The sequence below is a fragment of the Triplophysa rosa genome, linkage group LG11, assembly GCF_024868665.1.
Source record: "Triplophysa rosa linkage group LG11, Trosa_1v2, whole genome shotgun sequence".
In the NCBI taxonomy this organism is placed as follows: domain Eukaryota; kingdom Metazoa; phylum Chordata; class Actinopteri; order Cypriniformes; family Nemacheilidae; genus Triplophysa; species Triplophysa rosa.
Window position 1 is genome coordinate 19,892,783 of NC_079900.1, and position 27,376 is coordinate 19,920,158.

Genomic DNA, 27,376 nt, shown 5'->3' on the forward strand with positions numbered 1-27,376 from the left:
ATCAATCAACGAATCACGATTCGTTTCATACCGCTTCATGTTTATGGTTGTGGAAATGTCTCTGCGATTACGTTTATGAGTTTATGCTGTGAACCTCGCATACTTTTAAGAAATCAGCGTTTAGTTGATTGTGATGAATGTTCATTGACACCGAAATAAACATGACAGCTTTCTATCAGATGGTTTTATGTTGTTTCCAGGTGTGTTGTTTAAGAACGTGACACACACATCGGTGAGGCTGACTTGACTCAAAGCCACTAGCCTGCAACATTTAGCCAAAAAAAGAGTAACGGCGACCAGAGGCTAGTTTTTTTAAATAAATGGCAATGGATGTTGTTAGCAAATTGTAAGTGCTACAGACCCTTCTATCTCCCTTCTATAGTATCTCTGCTTGACTTTCGGAGCAGATTTTGATGGAATGCGTGATGTGATGTGATGACATCACATGGCGCGTCTTCAGCCAAATTATGCGTAAAATCTGCGACAATCTCAGAATTTTTTTTTGATTATGCGTTTTTTGACTGCATTATAAACCTAATTTTACAAACCTACTTTTCTGCTATTAATGCAAACTATCATAATGCAAAATTTCTTAAGGGTCCTTAAACAGAACTCGTTTTCTTTAAGAAAATATATATATTTTGTTTTATTATATAATCATTTTCGTTGGATTTTGGCACGAAATCAAATCCAGGCATGTTTTTTATCATTCCTTCAGAAATTCAAACATGAATTTGAGTTGGAAAAGTGTGAATTGGGCATGACAATGTGGAAAACAAGAACATGGAGACTACGTAAAACTTAAACTGAAATTGGCAACAAAAGTTCAAAATCATCATGAACTTAAATCAATGACAATGACAAATTAGAGATGAGATTACTTAAAAAATTTATTTTTCTAATCCAGTGGGAGTGATTCGTAATCAAAGAATTTTGGAAAAGAAAATTTACAGACATGAACATGGAAAAGAAAACGCAAAACATCAATGTGCTTGGTGAAATGAGAACATAAATAATAAAATCTGAAACTAAACACAGAACAGAACCGAACGCTAGCTCATCTTTACCCAATAAATACACCTCAGGTGACCTAACATCCTAAACATTGCACGGAATCCACTTACATTTCACCATTAACCTCTCCCAAACTGACACACACATTAACACAAATACACCTCACTCACAAAAACACATCATTCAACCATTTCAACATGTCATTTTATGCTCTTTACAAAAATATGTACATCTTACGGCAAAGTACTTCATCTGGTTCATCTCGTTCATAGATGAGAAAGTGGCTGATTCGATCAGTTTTTTTAGTGCTGATGAAGAAAAACAGACAAAATGCCCATTTTATACAAAATGACAGACAACTCATGCTATCTAAGAAACTAAGGCCAAGTTAGACAGTGTATAGCTGATTCAGAAACAATATTATATATATAACAATATCTGCCTTATACCTGTGGCTGTTTCCTTTAAATCACTAATATATTAGCAGGTGTATGTCAGTGTGTAATTCTTACACAAACACAAGCACTTGTTCACTCAGCTCTGGATAAAGAAGTGAGAGTTACATGACAGCCGATTAGCGTTTATTGTCTAATTCTCTCTTCCATTCCGCTCATTCGTTTATTCACACACACCAGCGCATCCAGCAGGGTAGCTTATTCATTGCTTACAAATCTTCACAATATACAAATCATTGTCAAAAATGAAAATAATCAGCATTTAACAGCATTCAAATATACAGTATATTAAATCAGCATTGATTTGTTTTCTTTCATCATTGTTTCCAGTTACAGCTAAACAGTGAAAAGACTTCCTTCCTTTTTATAGTATAGTTAATGGAAATCAACAGCATGTTCTGGCTTATTTTATTTGTATTTTTTTTTTGCTTTTCATCCATAAGTAAAGCAAAGGAAAAATGATTGAGTTTTTAACATGCTCTCCTGAGGTCCTCAAGCTCGAGAAGTAATAAGAAAACATCCAGATGTCTACAGATGTACTTCAGGATGGGCACAAACTCTAAACCTACAGCAGCATGGACATTTTTCTTACCACGTGATGAAAAAGTGTACCTGCACCCCTGCTTGTAATACACTTCTACAGTCAGTCCCATAAGACTGAGCTGAAAAACATAAAGAAGGCCTGTGTTGGTTTGCGCCCTACATTCATCAAAGAGCAGTGCAGATTTCATCCGTTTACATGATAAAGAAGCTGGTTCATAGAGTAAAGAAAGCAAGGAGCTGGAGAAGGAGATGAGGTTTTCTTCTGCTGCCTAGGGGGCAGGTGACATTCATTTTACTTGGAGGGCGAGAATGGAAGATTTAACTGTGACGGACTGTTCTCATACAATCATAGAAAATCAAGCTGGCCATTTTCCTTGCAATCTGTCTTTCTTGGGTCACCTGAGGAAAACAGCCATGTAGATTTCTGAAAAGATCTTTTTAAGTTGACCTAGTTACATAGAAAGTCAACAAACTCTGAGGGCAGATTTATTTCTGATCCCGCACTTTCTCCTGGCACACACTCTCGGGTGACGTGGCGAGCTCAGGCGTAGTGGCAAAAGCCTCGAGCTTTATTTTGGAGTCCCAAGCTTTTTGGGGGTTCCCGGGCGTTTGCGCTCCCACAAATGGTTGGGAATGGTGAAGGCATCCACACTCATAGACATGGTTTTGGACGGGATGGCCGTAAACTGTTTGCGGTCAGAGCTGTACTTATAGATGGACTCCACCATATCCAGAGAGATGACGCGTGGGCCGATGCCCGTCAGCCGGACCATCTCCTCCGTCTCGGGGTTCATGGTGTAAACCGCCCGGAACTGACAGCTGGCATCCCGGAACAGGATAAGGAAATGGTTTCCAGTGGCTTTCTCCATTTCCTTAGTGCAGTGCAAATACAAATTCAAATGATCAGATTGTAAGAGCATTACATCATGTATTCAAATGCATTATGCAAATATTTGTTTGGAGTGAGTCACGGGCAGAGCACCCACAGAGCGGCTACAGATGGTGACTCATAGGTGGCTCACCTCTACAATCTTGTTTTTTTGGGGTTCGTTGACCTTCCCTGCCAAACAACAGCGTGAGATGGCATTATGGATAATGAACTTATTGGATTTAAAGCTTGGCTCCTTGTAGAGTTTAGGCCCTGAAACAAAAAGAGATGCAATACCGCATGATAAATGAATGCTGTGAAAATGGGAGAGGCGTCAGATCTGCGTAGAGAGACAGCTCTTAAAAGGGCCGCATTCTTAAACCTGCTGCTGTGACTCCTGTCACTAATGTTAATCAAAGAACAAAATAAAACAGGATTTATGAAAAAATAGGTGATTAATCAGATTAATTTTTTATCGATTGACAGCACTAATAATTAACCATCCACTAATATAAATGTTTGCTTAGCAAACACCATTGATTATAATATATTTCAATTCACACAGTGTTGTTGTTTACCAGTGTATTCTGGGATGGAACCCGGAGATGAAATAGTAGATCCAGTCTCCCAGTCTCCATTCTGTGCAGCGAGACGGCCCGGAGACATCAGTCTGGATGGTGAATGAGATCGACTGCAAACAATCGTCAGAGGTTATGATGTCACAAAACAAGTTTTATTATCAGTACATTATATACAGATCAGATTGAAATAATCTACCTTGGAGATTTCCTGACAGTTAGTGTCCCATTTTCATTGGCCATGGAGGACAGGTTCATTGTCGAATGGGAGTACACTTTATTAAGCCTAGAACCTAAGACACACAAACAAAATCCACTCATGATACAGAGCTTTAACACAACGTTTAACAATGAAAGGACAATACGGTACCAGTGACTTACCCATGAACCCTTTGGCAGGGCTGCGGGAGAGGCCGGAGTCATCTCTGAACACAGTTTTGGGCCTTTGCTTCTTCACGCCTCTGACGGTGGTGGGTTTTTGACGGAGAACTTTGTCTAGATCCTCCATTATTTTAAGCTGGTGCCGACGTTCGTACTCCTGGCGAGTGAAGTCTCCGCGGCGCTGAGGTGTGCCCTCGGGTGGTGGGGTGCGGGGTGGCGGGGGTGTGCAGGGAGTCTGGGGTCTCTCCTCCCCTATACGGGGATCGTCCACTGATGATGACCTGCTGTTGAACGTAAGCATGGATTAATGTCAAAACACTATAAATGATATGATACCAGTTGCATATTTGCTCTAGTAAAAAATCTATGATACAAGTCTCAAGTCCCTCCTTCATGTAAGGCTATGGGATTTTGTTGTTGCTGTTGTTTTGTTTTACTTTACTTGTTTTATATAATTTTACTGTCTGGCAGGTAAAGGTCTGAATCCAGATATCTTGTAAAAAAGCAGCTTTCTTTAAAGCTGCAAATTTTGTGATAAAAAATTAACAAAGTGTGTTAATAAGGAAGAACATTAAAACATCTCATTCACAATGGTAAGCTTATAATAATGATTTTTAAGTTGAGCTGTCGGTAACAATTTTGCTGAACATATCGATTTCATCTGACTTCAACCCACGTAAAGGTGAAGTATGTAAAGTAATGTAAAACTTTGAACACAGGTGGCGATAGAGAGGCAAATGTTACAGATTGCAGCTTTACAAGACTATTTCTAACCCTAAATATCAGCAAACACTTTCAGTTTGCACAGCTTTACAGCAGCTCTCACCTGGCCTCTCTCTCTCTTTCCTGCTCTTGTTTTCGTCTCTTCATCTCTTCTGCCCTCTTTTGCTGCTTCTCAAGTAACGCTGCTCTTCTCTGAGCCATCTCATCTTCAGGTCGAGTTTCATCCTGCTACAAAAACAATTTCAGACAGTTAAGCCCATGCTTTTAAAACTGCCAAAGTCAAGCAATAAAATGAATTCCTCACCTTGAAAAAGAACCCAACTCCACCCCTCGTTTCTTGCTCCGTCTGGTCGCTCATCGAGTCGAAGAACATGTCCTGGTTCTGATCCGCTTCCCCACCCTCAAACGCTTTTAGAGAGGACAGGGAGACCTCGATAAGACTGCTGCGCTTGCCATTCAAACCCGCTGTGGGAACATCGCTCTCAAACGAGCACTCGGATGGAGCTCCCGAGCTGCTGCCGCCATGGCGCACCGTTCTGGGCAAAGTCTGTGAAGATCCGCCCTCCAACTCCATACTAAAGATGGTCTGATCCTCACTGGAGCCCGTGTCTGAGAAGTTGTCCTCAGGTCTGGCCAGGGAGGATGCAGAACGGGATTCGCTTGGCGTCCCTATGTTGAAAGAGGACGAGTTCTGATCCCTGCATTGCCATGGCGACCCTCGTCGTAAGTGAGGGATGGTGTCCACGCTCTGAGGGGCAGTAATGACTCTTGTAGAATGCGGCTTCTTAACATCTGCAGATCGATTCATTTTGGGGCTCTTCGGAGGTGCAGACTGTGCCCTGCGGTGAGACGCTGGCGATTTGGGTGGGGCGGTGTGATTAGAGTTCTTGCGAGACGGGGAAGGGGAAGAGGAGGCAGAGGGTACGTTACGATTGGACTGCCTTGACAGACGAGGAGGGGTAGCTGTTGAGGGTTTGGAGCTTGGTGGGATGACCCAAGCCTGGTTGTTGGTCGTGGTTTTCTTCTTCATCATCTGGTTCTGTTGTTCGGAAAGACGCTGCATATCGTTCTGAAGAGAATTGAGAGCCGCACTGAGTTTAGATACAGCATTGTTGTAATCACCCAACGGTGCCGTGCCTTTCTCTCCAGGTCCGTCCACTCCGGACTTTTCATTCTGTACTAGATTGTCTTGTTGCGCGGAGGGCTTGACGCATCCCTCGTCCTCCACAGAGGGACGCTTGTGTTGTTGCTCTTCCCGCTGCTCCTCATTCTCTAAGCGGGCCAGTCTCTCGTCCAGTGCCAGTCGGCTAAGATCATCCTCTACAGAGGAGGTCCCAGCCTCCCCTTCCACTCCATCCTCTTGTTCCTTCTTCAGTTGTAGGAAGGCGCTTTTTCCCAGTCTCTGCCGATGTTTGGCAAAAATGGCTTCTATCCGTTTCTTCTGAGCCTCGATGGCCCTCCTCTTCTCCTCTAGCCTCGCACCCAACTCTGACATTTCTGTGCTGAGCGCAGGACTTTTGCTGGGACTCTCCTCTGACTTCTTAGCCCAGGTAGTCATTTGTGTGGCTCCGGGCTCATTAGGTCGTACCTGCTCCGGAACCAATTTCTTCTTTCGTTCAGCAAAGCTGGTCATCTTCACACCGCTGTCTGGCGTCTCATGCGAACGAGTTACACGAGGTCCAGCGGCAGGGGTTGCAGGGGTGGAATGGGTTTTGGGTAGGTCTTCAGAGGCATCCGAATCCACGCTTCCATCTCTTAACACAGAGTCGTCGTCTCTAGAGCCGTCTGAGGTAGGTCTGGAGCGATTTGACTCTGACGGCGCTCCTGAAGATCGATGGTAGAGCATTCCTGAGCGGGGCGGGGCTGAAGAGCTAAGAGGTGGCGGATCGCCGTTGTGCTGACTGTTTGCTAGATCATCCGATGAATGCAGGAAGAAACCGTCAGGTGCCCCGTCAGGGTGAAGCCGGGGCTCCATTTTCTCTTCATTGTGGATGATCTGCAATGCCTCTTCGATAGTGGGCAGCTCACCTGTTTCGCTCTCAATGCCGTTCTCCTCGGCCAGCATTGGACGAGTCCGAGTGGTCCAGGAAGCTCTTTGAGGGCCGTTGGGGCCAGGGGACTTACTTAATAAATGGCTGAGGTCCTCTGGAGGGGTGGAGGGGACATGAGTCATGGATTGACCAGTGGGGTTGACATTGTCAAAGCTGGCAGAGCGAGTTATGACAGGGTTACCCATCACAATGTCCACATCACTGTCCAGACCAAAGGGGATACTAAAGGACACTGCAGAGGACAGGGGACGACTGGAGGGACAGAAAATAAGATTAATGGTCTCATTAAGTATAAATAAAAGAAAAATGCAAGGTCATTATAGATTAAAAACTACCATTAACACATTTCTATTAATTATAATAAAAACCATTAAAACATTTCTATTAATTATAATAAAAATCAACTATTAAAACATTTCTATTAATTATGATAACAACATTGGCCTAAATATTGTAGGAAAAACAAAAACAGAAATGTTGCCTTTTTAAGTTGAGGAACTATAGTTATTTCCTGGAACAAAAACGTAAACGTAAATAATAATACATATTAAACTTAGTTTAGCATAAATTATAGAGAGGTTAAACTTGTATTTAAAAAATAAACAATTACATTATAAAATGACAAAAGCACATAACAAAAATTGAAATTAACATGAAAACCGAAAATATAAAATAAAGCTAATTCAAAATATCGGGAAGGATTGATAATGGCAACTTAATAATTAATAAAAATGTAACTCTTGGAAAAACAAAAATTGAGGGCTCTTACCTGAGCTGGTTCTTAGTCCACGTCCGTCCAGCTGCCTCTACATGAGACATTGAGGTAGACTGAGTCAGAGATCCTGATCATACACAAACACACACGTGAATGGATGACACAGACAACATGCAAATACAGACCACATGGTTCTTTCTTTGAATAGACGCAGCGCATACGACACAAGAGTGGGAGGCACAAACACAAAATGAAAGCTGATGACTCAACGCTCACCTGTTGCTCCGGTCACAGGAGAGGAGATGGGCAGGAAGGGCTTCTTGAAGATGGAAGGAGAACCACTGAAACAAAGAAGGCACTGATCAGAAATTGAGGGAAATTTCACTGTATTCATTTTGAAACCGGAACACACTGTGTAAGTTGTGTAAAAGTGTAAGTGTTCTGATTCAAATCGCATATCAAATCTATGCACATGTTTTAATACAACCACTGTATTTGTCTCTGTTGTACCTTTTACGTGTCCCACTGTTGCCATTATCAATCCTTCCCGATGTTTCTATACGAACCAAATTAGGGAAAAGATGAAGAGTATTCTATTCTATTAAAGCCTGTTTAAACACATTCTTTAAACCTACAAATAAACACTTACCAGTCAGCTCTGAGTCCTGCAGGGGCTGAACAAACTCCGGCTTTGACACTTCAAACCAATACAAGAGCTCTGCCAGAAAGCTCAGTATGTTTGTCTGGAAAGAGAAAAAACAGCACTGGAGTTAAAAAATGTTTTTTAAGAACGAGCACTTTTAAATCTGAAGGGTCAAAGTTCACGTCAACACTGCGAAAATGTCTGTGCTTTAGTGTATGCTGTTGTGGTAATAACACCTTTAGTTCTGGTGGGCTGTAGAGTAAATCCTCCAACACTAGAGGGCAGCAGTTCTTCAGACAGCTGTCACAAAACTCCCGAATCAACTGCAAGTTATACAGGCTGTCAGCCGCAGACATGGAGTCCTTCATACAAACATCTACAAGGAGAGATCAAGTGTCAGTCAATTGCGTATTTAACAATATATTAATCATAATGTAAATGAATACACTTGAGATGTCGTACCCTCTAACCGCAGCAGTCCAGGACAGTAATGGTGAATAACAGCAGCGAGGGCACATCCATTTGACAGATCCTTGACTTCATTCACCACAGGAAAACAGGGTTTGAGTTTAGACTGCATCCTGTCCTTCCTGTACCGGATCTGAACAACACAAAGATTGGGTTTCATTCTAGTGCCTGTGGAAGGGAATATTTTGCACGTTGTGTAAAAGATAAATTGACTAAGCCCAGACAAAATGTATTTAAACAGTGGTGGAAAAACAAAAAATGGTGGTTGCAACAAATACCAAAAACAAGTATGGAAAACATGCCCATATTCAACAACAACAACAAACACTAGATGACAATTCAACAAGCAAAAAACATGGAAACAACCAAAGACTGGAGTCATGGACTGCTTATTCTTCAGAGCCAACTACAGTATATACAGCTACGGAAATAATCAAGAGACCATTTCAAAAAGATTTTCAGTTTTACTGAATGTACCTTTTCTAGTGTTTAGGTAAAATTGTCATTTTTATTTCATTCTGTGACCCACTAACAATATTTCAAATAAAAATATTGTTTCTATTTGCAGAAAAGATGCTGTATTTTTTCAGACCTCAAATACTGCAAAGAAAACAAGTTCACGTTCACTTTTAAGCAATACAACATAATATTTTCAGATGTATTTACATAAAACATTTTTATGTGTAACCTTGATTTTTATCACAGTTTTCATGCGTCTTGTCATGCAGTCGGTCTTTCACATTGCTGTTGGATGACTTTGAGGTTGGATTTTGTTGAAATTCAACAGACACTGGACCGAAATGGACACAATACATCTAGAAATGCTGATTAAATGACAATTTGCAATGCTCTCTTAATTTTTTCCGCAGCTGTAAAACCGCACTAAAACCTTCGCATAAAGTTGAGATTCATTACAAAAGCACTTCATGGACCATCTGTGAGCATGTCGTCTCATTTTGCACGTTGACAAAAGAAATATCGTACCCCCGAATTTGTCTCAGGTGGCTAAATGTTGGCAGAAATCTCAAGCCGTCTTAAGAGCGTGAACATAAACACAGCAGCGCGGGCAGTCAGAATGCAGTAGAGTGAGATAAGCCGAAGAACAGCAAGGACATTGTTAGCAGGATGTGGGACAGCACAGACTCAAGAGACTTAAAACTTCCACAGTTCAGCGTGATGAACAGACCAGCCAACACCTGATACATCAAAAGAGACCTTTTACACTCGATACCCAGCGTGCACTAGCAGAATGCACATTAACGCCACAAAGACACGCTATATTCCATTAACCACCACAGACTATGATTTCCTTCTATTCGAACCTCACATTTCCATATCACGCTATTTTTTTGCTTTATGTTTTTGTAATGCAAATGAATAGCTGATTCTTCCAGTGGCAGAAAACAACTAGATGCTGCTGCTTTCTTCTGTACTGTAGAGAAAAGCATTTTTATCCTTTTGATTCGATCTTAGACATTATTAACTCGCCCTCGTGTAATTCAAACCTGTATGAGTTTCTTTCTTCTGCATCGAATTGACCGTAAACCGCTGAGACATTTCTCAAAATATCTTCTTAACAGAAAAAAAGAGTCATTATGCAGGTTTTAAAGGACATACGGGTGAATAAATGATTTTTACTTTCACTTTAACACCGAGCAACTCCACAATCAGCTTACTCGCATGCATGCATACATGTGTCATGACAAGTGCATTGCCACCCCATACGAGGTGCGATAGCCCAGGCGGTTGATGGATCAAACCAAAGGTAACTCGTGCAATCAGCAGGAGGCGCAAGAGGACAGCTTGAGGTGGGTTCAAAGGAGGAAAAGAGGACGGAATGGAAGACGAAAGGGAGACTTACAGGAACAAGTTTCCAGTACCAGCGAGTGGGACACTGTCAGAAACAAGTGACAAAACATGAGAAAGAGGAAAAGGAGGAGGGGGAGGGAAAAGAAAGAAGAGGCTGGGACACACTATTTAGGACAGCAAAGTTGATCTAGAGAGGAGAAATAGGTCTCCCAAAGAAAAGGAATGATATTTTGCACACAAAAAAACGTGTAGCCTGTTTTTTTTATGTCTGTGTGTTTGTCTCTTACCGATGGCTGAACAGGCTGTGGTTCATTGTTCAGCTGAGATCCATCAGTCTGTGTACCTTCCGACTGCTCTTTCAATTTTTGATTCAGCTGCACACAAAAACAAATAACTACAATTTATCCAACAATTAAATAATACAAGTAAAACCTTTTTTGCTGAGAAGGACAGGGTACTTTGTGAAGACGTGATATTTTACATAGTGGTTAGGTAAGTAAACACGAGTGACGGGTGAACTTTGATCATTTAATAATCATTTATTCATCCGCACGTGTGACTTCCAAAAGCTTTCTATGAGACACAACAGGTTTAAAACAGTAAAAGTGTGAGTAAATGAAGTCCGTGTTCATTTTTGGGTGTCAATTTACGAGTGCTTTTTGGAACTCGTGTAAGGAACTCTGTGGTTGTGGAGATTGTAGACTCACCCTGTTCACCCAGCACAGCAGGGCTCTGTCCCAGCTCGCATCTGTACTGAGCAGCTCGGATCCGCCGCTCGCCGTGACTGCACTCACCGTCTCCATGGCACCCACTGCCATTAAAGCATCTATCAACTCCAAGTGGGCACTCTGCACCAATCAGAGGAACACAAACATGGCCGTCAGAGCAAGAGAAAACCCAGCGGTCATTAGACTCTTAATGTAATAACCGCGTCTGGTGACATTAAGGAGAGCATGGAAAGGCGGCGCCTTTACTAATGAGAGTCTACATAAGAATTAAGAACTGTTCTACAATTAAAATTAATATAATATTTACAATGACAAGCAATTTGTATGTACAGGCAGAAGATGAAATCGCTGTGTAACGAGATACAAAAGCCAATTCAGTTTTTGTAGAATGTACAGTTTCGAGGAACAAGATTTTGGACCAATGAGATTTCACAGTGGGCGGGGCCATCTAGTGTGACATCACAGAAATGGAAATCAAACAAAATGTTGCTCATCGACTATAATGGCCGTGACTGGTTGAGACAAAAACTCGCATTTACTGCTTTTGCTTTATCGCAAGTAAGATGGAGTATCACAGTAAATAACTTAGTGAAATAATGCAAATTGATTTATGTACACATGTATTCTGTTTTTCTGCATAATGCAACCGTGAATAATTGTGCAATCGATTCTGGATCAATAGTCAATACTGACAGACTTCCTGTAGTTTTTGTTCTTTTAAGTGCTACAGCAAGATTGCCTCTCTCTCTCTCTCTCTAATATATTGCAGTATGACTCATGTGTGATAGACTCCAGATCCAGTGCGGAACTCAAGCTGTTACAAACCCCCAGCATTACACAACTGTAATGTACAGTCTGTGTCTGGTCACATCACATCCACAATGTGAAAGTGCACAGAAAAGTGCACTAAGTACCAAGTGCATACTTCATGTGGTGACAAGCGGTTGCTTATAAAGCCCATGTGGCACTTCAATGAAGAGCACTTGGTCAAAATGACTGTTTTGGTTTTGAATTCATATAAACACAGTGAGTTTTGTATTGAGTACATTTAAACACGTAGAACAAAAAGTGTAATAGTGCAATAGTGCTGCTAATTATTATCAATATTAACTTTAATAACATATTTTGCATGAAATGTGTTTATTTGATTTGATTTTATTATCTGGGCAAGTAGACATTTTGGCACCATAGAAAGCGATCAGAGTCTGATCACAACAACATCATCCCCGATACAGTAAGAAAAGCTTTGGACACAGATGATTTGTGCTCTCTCATGTTCACGGGCCATTACAGAGGCCGCTCACACCCGAACCCATTAAAAACAGCCCAACCACATTATCAGCTCAGTCAGCAAGAAGCTCATCTGTAGTCATAAGAGGGTAAAGCCATTAACTTTCCCTTCATCTCAACCACGGCCCGTTTGCTACCTGCTGCCCAAACCACTGACACTTCTTCTGTGGTCAACAGAAAGTGACGCTCTCTCGAGTGCACAGAGCCACAGTGGGCATATGAGGCGTTAAGACTAGATGAACCCAGTGTTTGAGTGTTACTGTAGGATTGTGGATATTGAAATATCGTTCAGGTTATCTCAAGAATCAGCAGTTAATCATTTATTGTTGTTAAATTCAAGTTAAATTCTAACGATCCCACTCGAGTTGAAATATCACAATATTGCAAATGTGCACATCGCAATGGTTTCTAATAACAGAATGATTTAATAAATGTAATAAGTTATGTATAGTCAAAGTTAGAGACTGGTGTAGATAGCAGAGAGACTGGAGTGCAAGAGTTAATGCCATATCATTTTTAGTGTTCAAATCAGTGTTGGGTGTAACTAGTTACTAAGTAATTAGTTACTGTAATTTAATTACTTTTCCCTTGAAAAAGTAAAGTAAGGGATTACTCTTATTTTTTCTGTAATTTAATTAGTTACGTTTGATGTAATTAAACTAAATACTTTGTGTAATATATGTGTGTGCAATAGTGGAATTGACATCAAAATTCAAAGTCTAACTTTAAAATCTGTGCTTTAATGTATAATTCTCACATTTGTAATACTTTGGTCAGTTAATAAGAGTACTTTATGTAGTTTAATATTATTTATTTAAATGAATTAAAAGAGCCCTTTCATGTCTATCCTTGAATCACTTAACTAATCAAGGTTGATGTAGGATATAGAAAGTAATCAGTAATAAGTAACTAAATACATTTTGGAGAGAGTAATTTGTACAGTAATCTAATTACACTATTGAATATGTAATTAGTAACTAGTAATTAATTACTTTTTGAGAGTAACTTACCCAACACTGGTTCAAATATAGTTTAGTATAGACGGTTTCAAAGAAACCACATAAACAAACGTTACTGTGCATGCGCACGTTTGTGGATGGAACTTAACCTCCGATACACATCCGCAAACAATCGAGTGCCTGTAGATTATTTATTATAACAAGCAAAAGAAACCGAGAAGAACCGTTACTTGGCTAAACTTGCCTCTCCAATATTTTGCATTTAGACTGCGATGCCAAGTTCAACCGCTAGATGTCAATCTACTACACAGTTTCTTTAAACTTGACAAAACTACAGGACCCATACAACAAATTGTTTATTGAATAAAATGAACATACAACAAAATTCAGCAAATCGTTTATTTAATACAATCATTATACAATAAAATACTCCACAAGTCAGACGGATAAACAAGGCGCGTGTGTCCGATGAAACTGCCTCAAAGTATTTTAACTTATACAATACAAGAATGCTTTATTAGTTTGTATCACACAATTGATCAAGTTATCGCAAATCTCATTGCTCTTCAATGTTGTGTTTATTTTGCTGCCCTAATAACATGTAAATAAATAAAACCGAACACACTGACTCAACGAAAAATAAAATAAAAAAGATTATTTCAAAATTGAATAAATACTGGGACCGTTGACTGTTAAAATACTTTACATTCAAAATCGAGGGGGTGAATTTATTTACAGTAAAGGCAGGAGTGGTTTACAGGACATTTTGCAAGGACAAAACTAAAAGACTTCCTCTTGGTTTATGACTTAAACAAACACTGCCAAAGCCAATCATTCACTATCAGCTGGAGCTAGGCCAAACACTTTCTCGGGACATTTTCTTCGGGACAAAAATCAATCGAGTATGTTGCCTTTCACGTGTCCGCCTTGACTGCCTTCTCTTGGCGGCATTGGCCACGCTCGGCCTGCTATAATCATTAACTCTCTCTCGAACAGTCAAACAGGTCAGAGGAAAACATTCCCCACCTCTCGAACTCGAATCCTTCCCTTAACACGCAATACATGCAGCGAATGTCCCTTGCAGCGCTCTCCGAGCATGAACTGAAATGCTGACCTCCGCAAAGCATTGTGGGAGGAGTCGCTCTGTCAGAGAGCGTTTATACTCTGGCCTCCGACGGCTCGCTCAGCCAGGGGGCCGGTGTGTGAGGATAAGCCACAGTGGGTGGTATCCGAGCGCAGGTTTAAGAACAAATGCTCTGGATTACAGTGAAAATAGACAATAATGAAACTTGCGTTCAACCGTGATACGTTTTTTATGTAATGCACAAATGTGCAACAGGATGCGAGAGAACGTGACAAACATTGCGAGACAGATATCACAATGAACTTTGAGCTTTCAATGGACTATTCAGATCTGCTCCCGACAGAAAGAAGAAAGATAAGAGAACTAGTTGAAGTGTGCTAGGGGAGCGAGAGCAAGCCACGACAAAAGAGAAGAATTAACGTGAGAGGAAGGGGGAGGGACGGGGGGCTTGGATTTCCCGTCCCGCCGCTCCAGGACTGGCTAATCCAAATCACAAGTTCCCCTAATGAGGGGGGATCGAAGAGCTACACTGGAACGCAGAGCACCACCAGCTTGCCAAATCCCCATAACAACCAGCTACGACCCACAATGCACCTCAGCCTCAGCTTAGAGCTGTCAGTGAGGTGACAGCGAGGCTGGAAATCCTGAGGTAACACAAAAGAGCAGTCGAAGACTCGTTAGGCCTGAAAAACTGCAGTCGCTATGAACCCAAACAAACACGCGACAGCCTCAGAAAGAAAAATCCACATGCAGGAGCAAAACACAAACCAAGTTCACTGGGGTTATTGTAAATGTGGGGGGAAATGAATGTTAGTTTAAAGCCCAGTGTGAGATAAAAGATGCAGAGGCAAATATGCGGTGATTTGTCAGGGGCCTGAACTTCATGTACTTCATCCTTTCTCCGTGTAAATATACAATACACTACACCAGCAGTAACTGACGTTGCAATGTTAATACACTTACTATATTTGGTAGGGATGTAACAATATTATCGATATTGTGTTATCGCAATAGCAAAATTGTCTCAATATTATCGTGGTCACATGACGTTAGGAAACGATAGGTCTGCTGGGCCTAACATAGAGAATGTTAGAAAAAAGAATAGATGTTACCTTTGGCAAGGTCCATCTGGTGCAATTATTTTATTTTATAAAAGGGATTTTTAGGTCATTTGACCCATCTCATACTATAACTCACACCTCTAAGCAACAGTTATGATTAGAGGATAAAGAAAAGAGGACGCTTATGGCACGTTTCCAAGTCATCATTTGCCACGCAAAATATAGCAACAAAAACCGTACCGTGGTCTTTATAACGAGGTATTATTGTACAGTGAGATTTTGATATTGTTACATTCCTATATTTTTGTTCAAGAAATTGTGTAGAATGTCCAAGCTACTTTTTACAAATCTCAACATTGTGTTCATTTGTTACATTGTATTGGGCATGTGAGCTTCAAACGAAGTGAGCAAAAGCATATTGAGAAATTCTTTCAACAAATGAGTCCGAATATAACAAAACAATAACATTCACTCAGCCGTGTCCGAAAATGATGTCCATCTTTGGAAAATGTCTCTGCTCTTATTAAATATCTTATTAAATATGTAGAAAAAATGACGTAGAAACTATTATGTAGTTAGTATATAGTGATATACTGGGAATATTTAGAATTGTATACGAGGTGGGAAAAACAATAGTGTTTGGTTTTTCCCCACTCCTTTTCAGACAGATTTATCACATCCAGAATAAAAGCTTGCGTTTACATAATATATGTCTGTGCATATTAATGTTGTGTTTATAAACACACACAAAAATATATCTTAGAAAAATCGAAAATATACACAATCTATCAACACATGTTTATATATACCTTAAATTATATATAAATATTATAAACATGTATGTGTATGGGTTTAGGAATACAAAATAAATATGCACAGTACACAGACATATATTATGTAAACACAAACTTTTATTCTAGATGCGATTTTTCGACTAACACCCCTAATTGTAAATATTGTTTAAGATAAAGATACTGTTTTCTTTCATGTGTCTTTTTCATTTCTACTTCATTTTCTTTGTCCAAAATAAAAGACTAATGATAAAACTGAAGGTCAGCTTTAGGAAGAATTTAAGGAGGCTTGACAAAAATATGACAATACAGAACTTACCAAGTCAGGACTTGGGAGAATGACTACACAATTTTACCACAAGATCACCTATGAATTACCTATGAATCTTTGTATATTTGAATAAAACCCATCTAATTTGTTTTGTCCAGTTTTTACCATACATACCTTAATCTAACCTCGAATTTAAAGTGTATCAACGGTACAAATATGCCCCCTAGACATCACTTTTGGCCACTACTGTGTCCAGCTCATAGATTAGAAACATATAACTGAATGACAAAGGTTTGAGCTCTTTGACCCAACTGAGAGTTAGCACGTCTGGTTTCAGCGTGGCATACGTCTCAATCGGTGTTAATATTCATCTGGATGGTGACGCTGAGTCTGGACCACAGATTAACACTAATCTTCACAGATCCTCTAGCTCCACATCCATTAGACATGCAGAGAGCAGCACAACCGACCGGGAAGGTCAGACTCAGAGCACTGTGTCTCCAGATGTTACTGCATTCAGGAAAGATTAGGTCTTGCTCGTAACCTGAATGCTACCTTTACAGAAAATACTGCGTAGTACCATAGTACAGTGATGATGATGTCATTGAACTGTATCCTACTGTACTGAATGCTTAACAACCGCATACACCATAGTATCCAAAGTACTTCTATTGTATATTTACATCAATTTTAATTTGATCCAAAAGGAATGTGCATTCAGTCTATACATTTTCATATCAGTGTGCGATCGAACCCATGACCTTTTTGTTGCTACTGCAGTGCTAATCAGTTGAAAACGGTAATACTTTGTCCTTAATACTGCATACATGTAGCATGTTCAAAGCATCCAGCTTTAGTTCGCCATTCCCTGTATATAAATGATGCTGATGTTGTGCTTTGATGCAAAGTCATCAGCCCCAAAGCTGTTTACTGGCCACGCCTGATGTTGTTGTGCCTCCATCCTCCTAATTCTACAACATGACCCACTTTCCTCATACTGTTGCAGCATCCAGCCAGCAGCCACCCCCGCAGCCGGGCCTGGGAGCCACACACAGTCAGACAACACTAGACGCGCCCAGAGCTCCTCAGCACAGCCAGCTACAGACAGAGGCAGCCGAGCCCAGAACACACACCCGCCTCCACTGAAGCAGCACGCTACAGCAAACATCCTCAGAGGATGTGCCAAAACACTCGAAACGTCTCTGTTTGAGAGCCAAGGCAGAGACAAAAACAGAGGAATTAAATCGGGTATACAGGGGTGGGACTAAGTAAAAATTGGGTCACTGCAGAGAATGGCAGTAAATGAAATGGTATGGCAGGCAAGGCTCTTATTTTTGGATTACTTTGATTATAAAGTCTATAGTAAAAATAAGAATAAAAAAATATAAAAAATAAACTATAGTACACTTGAATAAACACTAGCATGATTATTATTTCAAATAACCAAAACTACTTAAAGCTGCAATACGTAAGGTTTTTGGTCAAAAATAAACTAAAATAAGTTATTATGCAAATATTTATATAACAAACAGCGTTCAACCCTGTCTCCCTACCCCGATTAATAACTATAAGCTTATAATAAAGATTTATAGGTTTTGAGCTGTTGCCTTAGACTGTGTCTACACCAGACGTGGCGCGATGTTAAAAAATTATAATTTTACATTTTGTCCACACTGGATGCGGCGAGGCGCGACAATCCCATTAGGGATTAGCGTCCGGTGTAGACATGGCGTTATGCTGGGTTCACACCAAATGCGAACAATCGAGTTCCACGCTCTTTATTACTAGCGGGAAAAGTTCATTAATTTCGCATGAGTGATGCGATATGACAGATATTTTCAACCTTCGCTTAATTCGCGTTTGGTGTGAACCCAGTGTTAGATTTTGCAGGAAACGTCAGTTTGATGTCATTTGACTTGACATGTAAACATATTATGTATGTAAAGTAACCTGCAGTTTTATGATTTAAATTCAGATGGCGATAAAGAGGCAATAAGATGCAGTCTCAATAGAGTACCGCAGAGATGACGTATTTTTGTATGCAGCGATTTAGCACTTCTGGTTCAATCACCCCAAAGTCAACGTTTTTTTTTATGGGGTTCTGGTTAAAATGCCCAAAATATGGTGTGTGGATAAAAAAACCTCTAAATATTTTCACGTTTTATTCTATGACATAAAACACACCAGTTATAACCCAATCGTGATTTTTAAAGCTTTATCGTGTTTTAAAAACAGTGGTTGCTAACAAGTTTCTAAAAGCGACTAGGCCCTACACCATTTGGCAGGGAGATTAAACATCATCATGCTGAAAAAATGAGGGCTACACGATTAATCGCGATTCCCACTAAATCAAGGTTAAATCGAGCTGTCTAGTGCGATTATGAAGAGGCTGAAATTATGTTTCATTTCATTTCATTATTTATTTCTAAAGCACATTTAAAAACAATCAGGGTTGGCCAAAGTGCTGTACAGATCAGGAAGCTCAAATAAAAAAGAAAATCCTTAATCTATAAAATAACATAAATGAAAGAAGATAAGTAAGTAAATAATACAATACAATAATTACGATACAATACAATAATTAGACTAATACATTAAAGACCCACATTAAGAAAATGAGTTTTCAGTTTCGATTTTAAAAGAGGAGAGTGATGACACCAATCGGATCGATATCAGGAGGCTGTACTATTGCGAAAGCGCGGTCCCCACGATGTTTTAACCTCGATCTATCAACAGAAGGCACTCTAAGATTACCGGATCTAAGTGCCCTGGACGGATTATGACAACGTATAAGGTCAGATAAATAAGGTGGAGCTAGACCATGTAGTGCTTTAAAAACAAAAACTAAAATTTTGAACTCTATTCTCTGTTTGACTGGTAGCCAATGCAGAGAAGTTAAAATAGGGGAAATGCGCTCAAATTTGCGACTATCAGTCAGCAACCTGACTGCAGCATTTTGAACCATTTGAAGGCGTCCAATCAATGAATGGTTTGCCCCATAATAGAGTGAGTTGCAGTAGTCGAGGCATGAAGTAATAAATGCATGGATGACAGTTTCAAAGTTCTTTCGAGAGAGAAAAGGTTTAACTTTAACAAGACGCCGTAGATGATAAAAACATGACTTAACAACAAAATTGATCTGTTTATTGAACTTGAGACCTGATTCAAAGAACACACCTAGATTTTTCGCAAATGGGGAGACATAAGAGCTCAGTTCGCCAAGGTTGAGATCACCCAAATCATAAAAATCACTTGGACCAAAGTGATGTTTCATGCGCTGTTTGTCCGTAAAGCACGGCTCTGTGTTCAGTAGCAAATGCTGCTCAATCTGAAAGCAGTCGCTTATACGCTTATAACATGCATTTGAAAAAGCAACACCCGTAAAACATCATCACTAAAAATATACTTTATTATCACGAAAATACCTGAGGTTGCTTGAAGAACAGCGATAGAAGATGCCCATAGGCATTTCCTAGAACTACGTGTGTTGTGGTACTACTTCTGTGGCGTATATTTGGAGTTTCTGCAAGATAGCGCCCTCTGGCTTTCAGATGCAGCAGCATTTTACCGTACTTCACTGACAAACTGTGCATAAGAAATCGCAGCCAAACGCCAAATCGTATGTTTGTTTGTTTGTTTTTTCGATTAATCGTGCAGCCCTAATAGAAATCTCACAAATAACAGAAAAATCTCAAAAAACGTGGATGGATATTCACAGAGTAATTACTTACCAGAGAACACAAAAGTTGTCTCACTAGCCTTCCAGACAACAAACACAGTTACAGTTATAATCAACAAAGCAAGCGAGAGACATGTTGAAGGACACAAAATACGCACAAATGACTGATAGCATGAGACATACTAAAAACAGAAAATACAGAATGAACATCAAGAATGTTTACAAGAGCAATCTGACATGACCTCATACACAACACGAGGTCATGCAAACCCCTTAAAGGTCAAAATTTTTCTGTGTTTAAATGTTATAATCGGGTCCCCGGTGCATCTAGCAACCCAGAAAACATGAAAAACAAGATCCCAGTAACTTTGTTTTGGTATGCTTTTCTCTGCAAGCATGTGAGAAATCGAGCCGTTCAGATTTCGCACCTGATGTGACATAGGAGCGAGAGGATAGGCTCTTATTATAATATTACCGCCCCTTAATCTACACAATTCCACCCACGGCGCTGCCGCCATTGTTGTTTTCACCAGCGACAGCGGTGTACGTGACGCCATGGCTAAAGTTCGTGAACAACATGCAATGTAGTCGCTGCACAGAGTCCTAACCTCGGAAGAGACAGGAGTGGATTTATTTTATTTTTAGTGGAAATCCCTCAGAATCCATAAGTAAAAACCTGCTTGTTTGCGCAAATCACTTCAAGCCGGAGTGCTTTATCAACCTGGGACAGTACAAGCAGGATTAGCTTCAAAGTTGTTCCTCAAGAGGGATCGAGACCGACTGAACGAGACAAAGCTGCTATTATTTGCTAATATTTATCAACAGTCTGAATTGACGTACACGTACCGTATATATAGGAGGATAACGTTTGCATATGATAGCGAAGGGAGCTAAGTCAGTCACGGGCTAAATAGAACATTCAAAGCCAGTGTTAAACTTACTCTATATTTATGTTATTTGGCAAATGGGCACTTGGAGTTTAGCTGTATGTATGTTAATACATAATACATTATGTGCATTAATATGTTCAGCTGCGGCAAGCTGTTTGTTTTGCTAATAAACAGGGGCGAACACTGCGGTTAGTTTCATTTTAAACGTCTCAAATCATTCGTCCTTAGGCTGAAAAATCCGTCACAGCATACTAGTTATGCTCTCACGTTGTGTGTGTAATGTTATAACTTGTCAGCGACAAGCGCTAAAATCCACGAGATCTGCAGGTGCGCATTCCGCGGATTTTAGGCAAGCATACACGCACAACGTGAGCTGTTTGCTGTGACGGATTTTTTGGTCGCCGGATGAATGATTTGAGACGTTTAAAATGAAACTAACCGCAGAGGAATTAAGGACACGTAGTTTAGCTAAACCATTGCCATGGCAGTACTACACGTGTGTTGTGTTGACACGCCGGACAGAAGGGGGGTGGGGTGCGCTGTAATTCATTATCATTTAAAGAGACATGCACCAAAACGGGTTGCTGTGAGCATAGCTGTTTTTGACGAGGCAAGAAGGGTTTTGTTTACACAGCCATTGAGTGTTTTTAAGCAAAATATGTTCCAGACATTTCATGAAGACCCTAATAAATCATACCAACTTGTTGAAAGTGCTCATCCGATGAGTCCTTTAAACTGTGCTTTTAATCAAGTGAAGATCATAAATGGGAAAAGCAATGGATTTTGCTCATTATGCTGATTGATGCCTCTCGCCTAGTCGTATTTGGTTAAATCTTGTAAGAGGAAATCTATCAAGACACAGTGGCTAATGTAAAAAGCGCCAGGCTCAGGAATAAACAAACACTTGGTGTCCATTAGGCCGATCCCCTGCTGTGAGAAATGACCCTCTCTGACAGGGACTGAAAGTGCTACATCAGTACAGGGTCTGCTGTCTTTTGTCTGTTTATGGTTTTAAGGCCTGATCTCTCGACCCCGCCACTCTTTGTCACCCTCTCCAATGTGTCTCTCCGGCGAGCCTGAGCCTGTCTCTTACAGCTGGATCTACTTCTCCTCTGATTTATGTGCTATAATATAATCCCTGATATCAAAGCATAAGCAAGACTCAGCCCTCCACAAAACCCCCTTCAGCAAACAACCCCCTACTCTGCACTGCTTAGAGCAATGAAACGATTCCCACGTGTCCGGAAAAAAAGGATCAATTCTTGTGAGAGCAAATCAGTTTTGATGTGCCCTGAACTGACCTGGTGAACAGCCATGAGACATGCATGCTTAAAAAAATGATAGATGTATAAAACCTAGAATAAAACCAAGCCCGTAATCCATTGCGACAAACTCAAACCAGCAAAGTAAGTTTCCATCCAAGAGGGCATATATACCAGAGGAAAATACTACTGAAAAGTGCCACAAAATAAATGATACTCAAAAGAATCAATTATTTTGTAAATGGTGGTTCACATAAGAAAAGGCATTAACAAAGTTTCTGTTTATACAGCTCGTACTAAACATCGTACCATTTTTATGGGCTTCTTGAGGAGATCTGCCTCCGTGACAGGGACATTCTGGTCTTTGGGTGTCAAGCCCTTTTTGCTCAGGAGCTGTAGGAGGGCTGAGATGTCTTTGGGGGGACCCTCGGCCCCCGGGCTTCCGCCCAGCAGAAGGCCGTAGGTGCGACAGTAGAGTTCAGGAGACACCAGCAGATGTGTGACGGGAGGCTTCAGGTGTTCCTGCTCATACTGGTCACAGTAGAACGGATCACGCAGCTCCACGGGAACATTCTCTACAAGAGAGACAACAAGATGTGTTCAGAATGGAAAACTAACACGCATGTTTTATATATACAGTATACAGTACAAGCCTTTTTCTTAATATATATGTTGAAAAATAATGCATGTCTTATGGTGTGACAGCAAAAATTTGGAAAACAAACTGTTGATAACATATTATTTTATATTGTTATTATTAATATTTATATTTATAATATTAAATAGCATAACACCGTGTCTACACCAGACTGGCAACGCGACAAAAGACAATAAAACGCATTAGAACCCATTATAATTTTACAACAAAAAAATGTACGCGACCGCATCCAGTGTAGACACAGTGTAAGAGAGATTTATATACATTTTTGATTACTGATTGCTCGTAATATGCTTATTTATGATTACTATTTTTCTTGTAACATTTTAATTTTGTAATACATTAGGCTGTAAAGTTAAACACAGTGTATTGTGGGATACAGTACCATTACTATATTCAGTAGCATGTCTGTTTAGTGTTTACATTACGTTTGTTTGTAAATAGCCTCAGGAAAACACATTTTTATGACCTAACGATTACAGTTATTTGCGTCCTGTTGTGCATGTAAACAAGGTGGTGTCTTAAAGTGATAGTTCACCCAAAAATAAAAATTCCGTCATCATTTATTCCCCCCCATGTCATTCAAAGCCTGTATATCACTGCTGTCCTTCGAAAATCTTGTATCTCCATATTTTGTTATTTTTGCCATAAATCATTATCATTAGTCACCCTTCATGTTTGCCACTGGGTTTTGCAAATATCTAACCAATAAAAAGTGTTAAAAAGTGCTTGTCAACTTTCACAACACAGTTTTTAATTATTTAAAAAGTACAGTGTTTTTTTTCCATTTCCTGAAAAACAGCAAATTCGGACAGCCGAGGTTTCAGAAGGACAGCGATGGTGTGACTCTTTCGTCAGTGCAACGCAAAAGAAGATATTTTGAGAAATGTGTCAGTTTTCTCTCCATACAATGAAAGGCAATGGGGGCCAATGTTGTTTGGTTACCAACATTCTTCAAAATATCTTCTTTTGTGTTCTGCGTAAGAAAGAAAGACATACAGGTGTAAAATGACATGAGCGTGACTAAAAGATGAAAGAATTTTCATCTTTGGAATAACTATCACTTTAACTACAACCTGTGAAGATGTCATTGCTGTTATGAGGAAGCAAAATCCACTACAGAAGAAACTGCACATAGACTAACAATCGGGTAACCCGGCTTCTCTGTGCCCTACGGCCCAAATCTCCTGCCTGAATGAGCAAAGCAGGGTTCAACAAAGCGTACACCGTACACAAGTTCGTGTTTGTCACCAGCAAGCAAAGAGACACAGGAGCTGTAGTGTGTGATGGTGAATCCGCTCGTGCTCCAATGTCTCCTAATTGTCTCCCTTTTGCTTTCCGCTCACTGGCTCTCTGATAATCGGCTCTCGGGGCAACAGTCACATCACTTTCCCCAGGGTCCACCACAGCGGAGCACACACTGGCACCCAGATCCCCGTCTCAAAAAAACCACGCACACCTGACGGCTTCAAAAGAGAAGCCAATCAAAGCCAGCTGTGTGAGATCTGCGTTTGATGTGCTGGACAATAAAAAGCACCATTGTGGAGAGATCTAACCTGTCTCTCTCTATTTTCCCAAACACAAACAGGTGAGACGCCTGCTGAAAATGTAACCTGAACCACGTCGACTGAAGAACAGAATCCATACAGATGACACATAAAACTATTTCTAATGAACTATTCTTTTATGCATTCACGCTTTGTCTGTGTAGACATTCAGGTCCAAATTCTCAGCTTGACAAAGGAAGACAGCTCCTGGGCTGGTGCGAGACGGTTTCTGTAAACAGGCACCAAACACACACAAAACCTTGTGAAACGCAGCCTTGAAACGTACACCCCACACGCCCACTGCGAACTGGTTCTGCTGCATTCACCACCAATCGTGACTCCACAGTAAGACTGTTACTTCCCTAACACATCCATGTTCAGCGAGCAGCCTGAAGCCGTGGGACCTGTTCTAGGACACATCAGAGCACCAATTTGTTTCAACATCAGCTTACAGGACCAAATTGTTTTAACAGCAGTTAAAAATGGAGACACCCGTGTACCCGTTTACATCATCTCAACTATATCTGGTCTCGCTCGGTTCCAATCTGTGTGTACGATCAACACATCATCAGTAATCCACTTCACTTTCAAAACTCAGCTACACCCTCTGATAACACATACATCTTGGAGATTTACATCTGCAAGACATCTTTTTTATTATCGTTTGCTCATCTGCAATACGTCTATGAGACGTGCCCTGTCAGACGTCATATAGACATCTAGAAGATGTCTGTAAGATGTTTATGATTTAGAACTGCCTTTTCGAAGACGTTTATCAGATGTTTTTAAACAGCAGATGTTTTCCAGATCTTTAGCAGACATCTTACAGACGTACCCGTGCTATCTGGGTGAATGTATTATTCACCCATGTGTTAAATTGTATCAACTGTATTGTATGCATTCCATTATCAATTTATTTTGTCCTAAAAGGTCATTCATGTTTATAATGCGACGCATTTTAAAGTGAAACCAAATTACAGATTAAGAGAAATTCATTTGATTATGAAAATGAATTGTATGTTTTCTAATTCAATGGCTATGACGTAAGGAATACTGTTTCCATGTCCAAGCCTACACTTGTTTCAAGCCGTTTATGAGCACTATTTATTAATATCACTTGATTCTGATTGGCCAGACTCGACATTTGCAGGTTCGTTATTGATAACAACCGCTCAAAACGAATGACACACAGTAACCCAGATGCAGCAAATCATTTTGACAGTTTTTTTTACGTTTTAAATATAAATATGTCTTTTAATAACATTTATGACATTATATTTACAAATGATTAAACCGAATTGCCTGTTCGTGACATATCTTACATATTACAGCTAAACTTTCATACACTCACGGTATAGTCTCCAGGCTTAAAGAGTCTCCAACGTCAATATTTAAAAAAAGCCTAAAAAATTGCTATGATTTTGTTATGGAGATGAAGATTGTTGTTTTTATTCAGTTTTACAGCACACCATGAGTTTATATTAGCATTTTTTTGTTGTTTGCCATTGGCATCTGATAGAGCATTTGGACCCGGAAGAGATGGGTCACGTACCATCAGACTTTACAAGCAGATAGAGTTGTAAGTCTACTGTAGCATTTTCCAACATTGGCTATGGTGACACTGACCATAAAGGAAGCTACAAAATTTAATAAAACATTATGAAGAGTAATAAACATGGATATGACTAGACATGTGTACTATAAGAAAGTAAATTGTGTTCATCTAACATTAAAAAAGTAATAGAGAGAGGGGCCTGGTGTATTGCCCACCAAATGGTTCACGCATACAGTTTAAATTCAGAATGCAAAGCAGGATGCAAAAGTCACAGCGATGTGAGATGAGGGTGACTGATAGAGGCTTCATTTCCCTGTAACACTGGCAGTCAATGAATGACCGGTCTGTACTGCACCTTCAGAGAAAAGATGGAAGATGGTAAAACCTGAAAATAGAGAGGGCTACGCTAAACTAGGACAGAATTAATGGGCCAAGTCCTGGATACACACACCGCTTTTAGGGACTTTGAAACCGTAACACTGCAAGCCTCTCACATTTGAGTTAAACTACAGCCAACATGACATTTTGGAAAATCGTGAGCTGTTAATAATCTAAATGCGCTTAAATGAATCGGAGTTCAAAGAAGGAATCCCATTTGTTCCTTACCATTTCTGTACGAGCAACAACCAAAACAAAACTCTATCGAAAACATGCAGTCTTGGCCAAAAGTATCTGGGGAGGTTTTTTTTTGCAATTTAAAATGCATTTGATCACTCTGCATAATAATCTATAAATGAACACCACAACAGTTTAAGCAGAAACTTTGTAAAACACAGCATGACTGTCATGACTGTAGTTGAGTTAGCAGCACTGCTGCTTTTAGTGACTGTTAGTAACACTGTAAAATTTATGTTTTTATTTTTATTTTACACCGAACTTGTAAATTTGCAGTATTTCTGTCATTTCTTTTACGCATTTCAAAAATACATGAAAATTCTGTCAAATAAAACTGTAGTTCTGTCATTTTTTTTACAGCGACTCTGAAAAAGCATTCAAACACACTTAAGATATTACGTGTATATAATGCATAATAGATGAAAACAACACATGAGGAGAAGTAAATGCTCAATAAGAAGTGTGTGTTAGATGACACCAGTGATCAGTGTCCTGTAAAGACACTATTATGACAGCAAACACAAACTCCAAGTGTAAACATTACCCATAGCATGACTCTTCTCTCTCCAGATCTCCCGCTTTCTATCTTGCACACGCACGCATCAATGTCAATTATTGGAGAGGTGAAAGGTTAAGAGATTGAGGAGATTTGGCCTAGTGGCAGTGTTAGAAACATGAAATCAATGGGAAAACCTGGACAATCGCTCTGAGGGTTACTCAAGAAAACGGTTCGACTCG

The 27,376-nt window shown here is 40.0% G+C and overlaps 1 protein-coding gene across 5 annotated transcripts in view; it reads right to left on the minus strand.

Moving 5' to 3' along the window:
* Positions 1 to 872: 872 nt before the first annotated feature.
* camsap3 (calmodulin regulated spectrin-associated protein family, member 3) overlaps positions 873 to 27,376 on the minus strand; it is a 33,270-nt gene continuing 6,766 nt past the window's right edge. The window contains exons 2-18 of one of the 5 annotated variants that reach the window (XM_057345926.1): positions 22,573 to 22,838; positions 10,956 to 11,096; positions 10,536 to 10,622; positions 10,301 to 10,333; positions 8,434 to 8,572; positions 8,208 to 8,347; positions 7,978 to 8,071; positions 7,839 to 7,884; positions 7,605 to 7,669; positions 7,383 to 7,419; positions 4,867 to 6,865; positions 4,666 to 4,790; positions 3,840 to 4,123; positions 3,658 to 3,751; positions 3,459 to 3,571; positions 3,035 to 3,153; positions 873 to 2,884 (exon numbers count right to left, since the gene is read on the minus strand). In XM_057345926.1, the coding sequence (XP_057201909.1) occupies positions 2,582 to 2,884; positions 3,035 to 3,153; positions 3,459 to 3,571; positions 3,658 to 3,751; positions 3,840 to 4,123; positions 4,666 to 4,790; positions 4,867 to 6,865; positions 7,383 to 7,419; positions 7,605 to 7,669; positions 7,839 to 7,884; positions 7,978 to 8,071; positions 8,208 to 8,347; positions 8,434 to 8,572; positions 10,301 to 10,333; positions 10,536 to 10,622; positions 10,956 to 11,096; positions 22,573 to 22,838 (4,085 nt within the window). In that variant the 3' untranslated portion in view covers positions 873 to 2,581. Of the gene's footprint in view, positions 2,885 to 3,034; positions 3,154 to 3,458; positions 3,572 to 3,657; positions 3,752 to 3,839; positions 4,124 to 4,665; positions 4,791 to 4,866; positions 6,866 to 7,382; positions 7,456 to 7,604; positions 7,670 to 7,838; positions 7,885 to 7,977; positions 8,072 to 8,207; positions 8,348 to 8,433; positions 8,573 to 10,300; positions 10,334 to 10,535; positions 10,623 to 10,955; positions 11,097 to 22,572; positions 22,839 to 27,376 lie in introns of all 5 variants that reach the window. The other 4 variants (XM_057345923.1, XM_057345924.1, XM_057345922.1 and 1 more) reach the window with 4 other exon arrangements.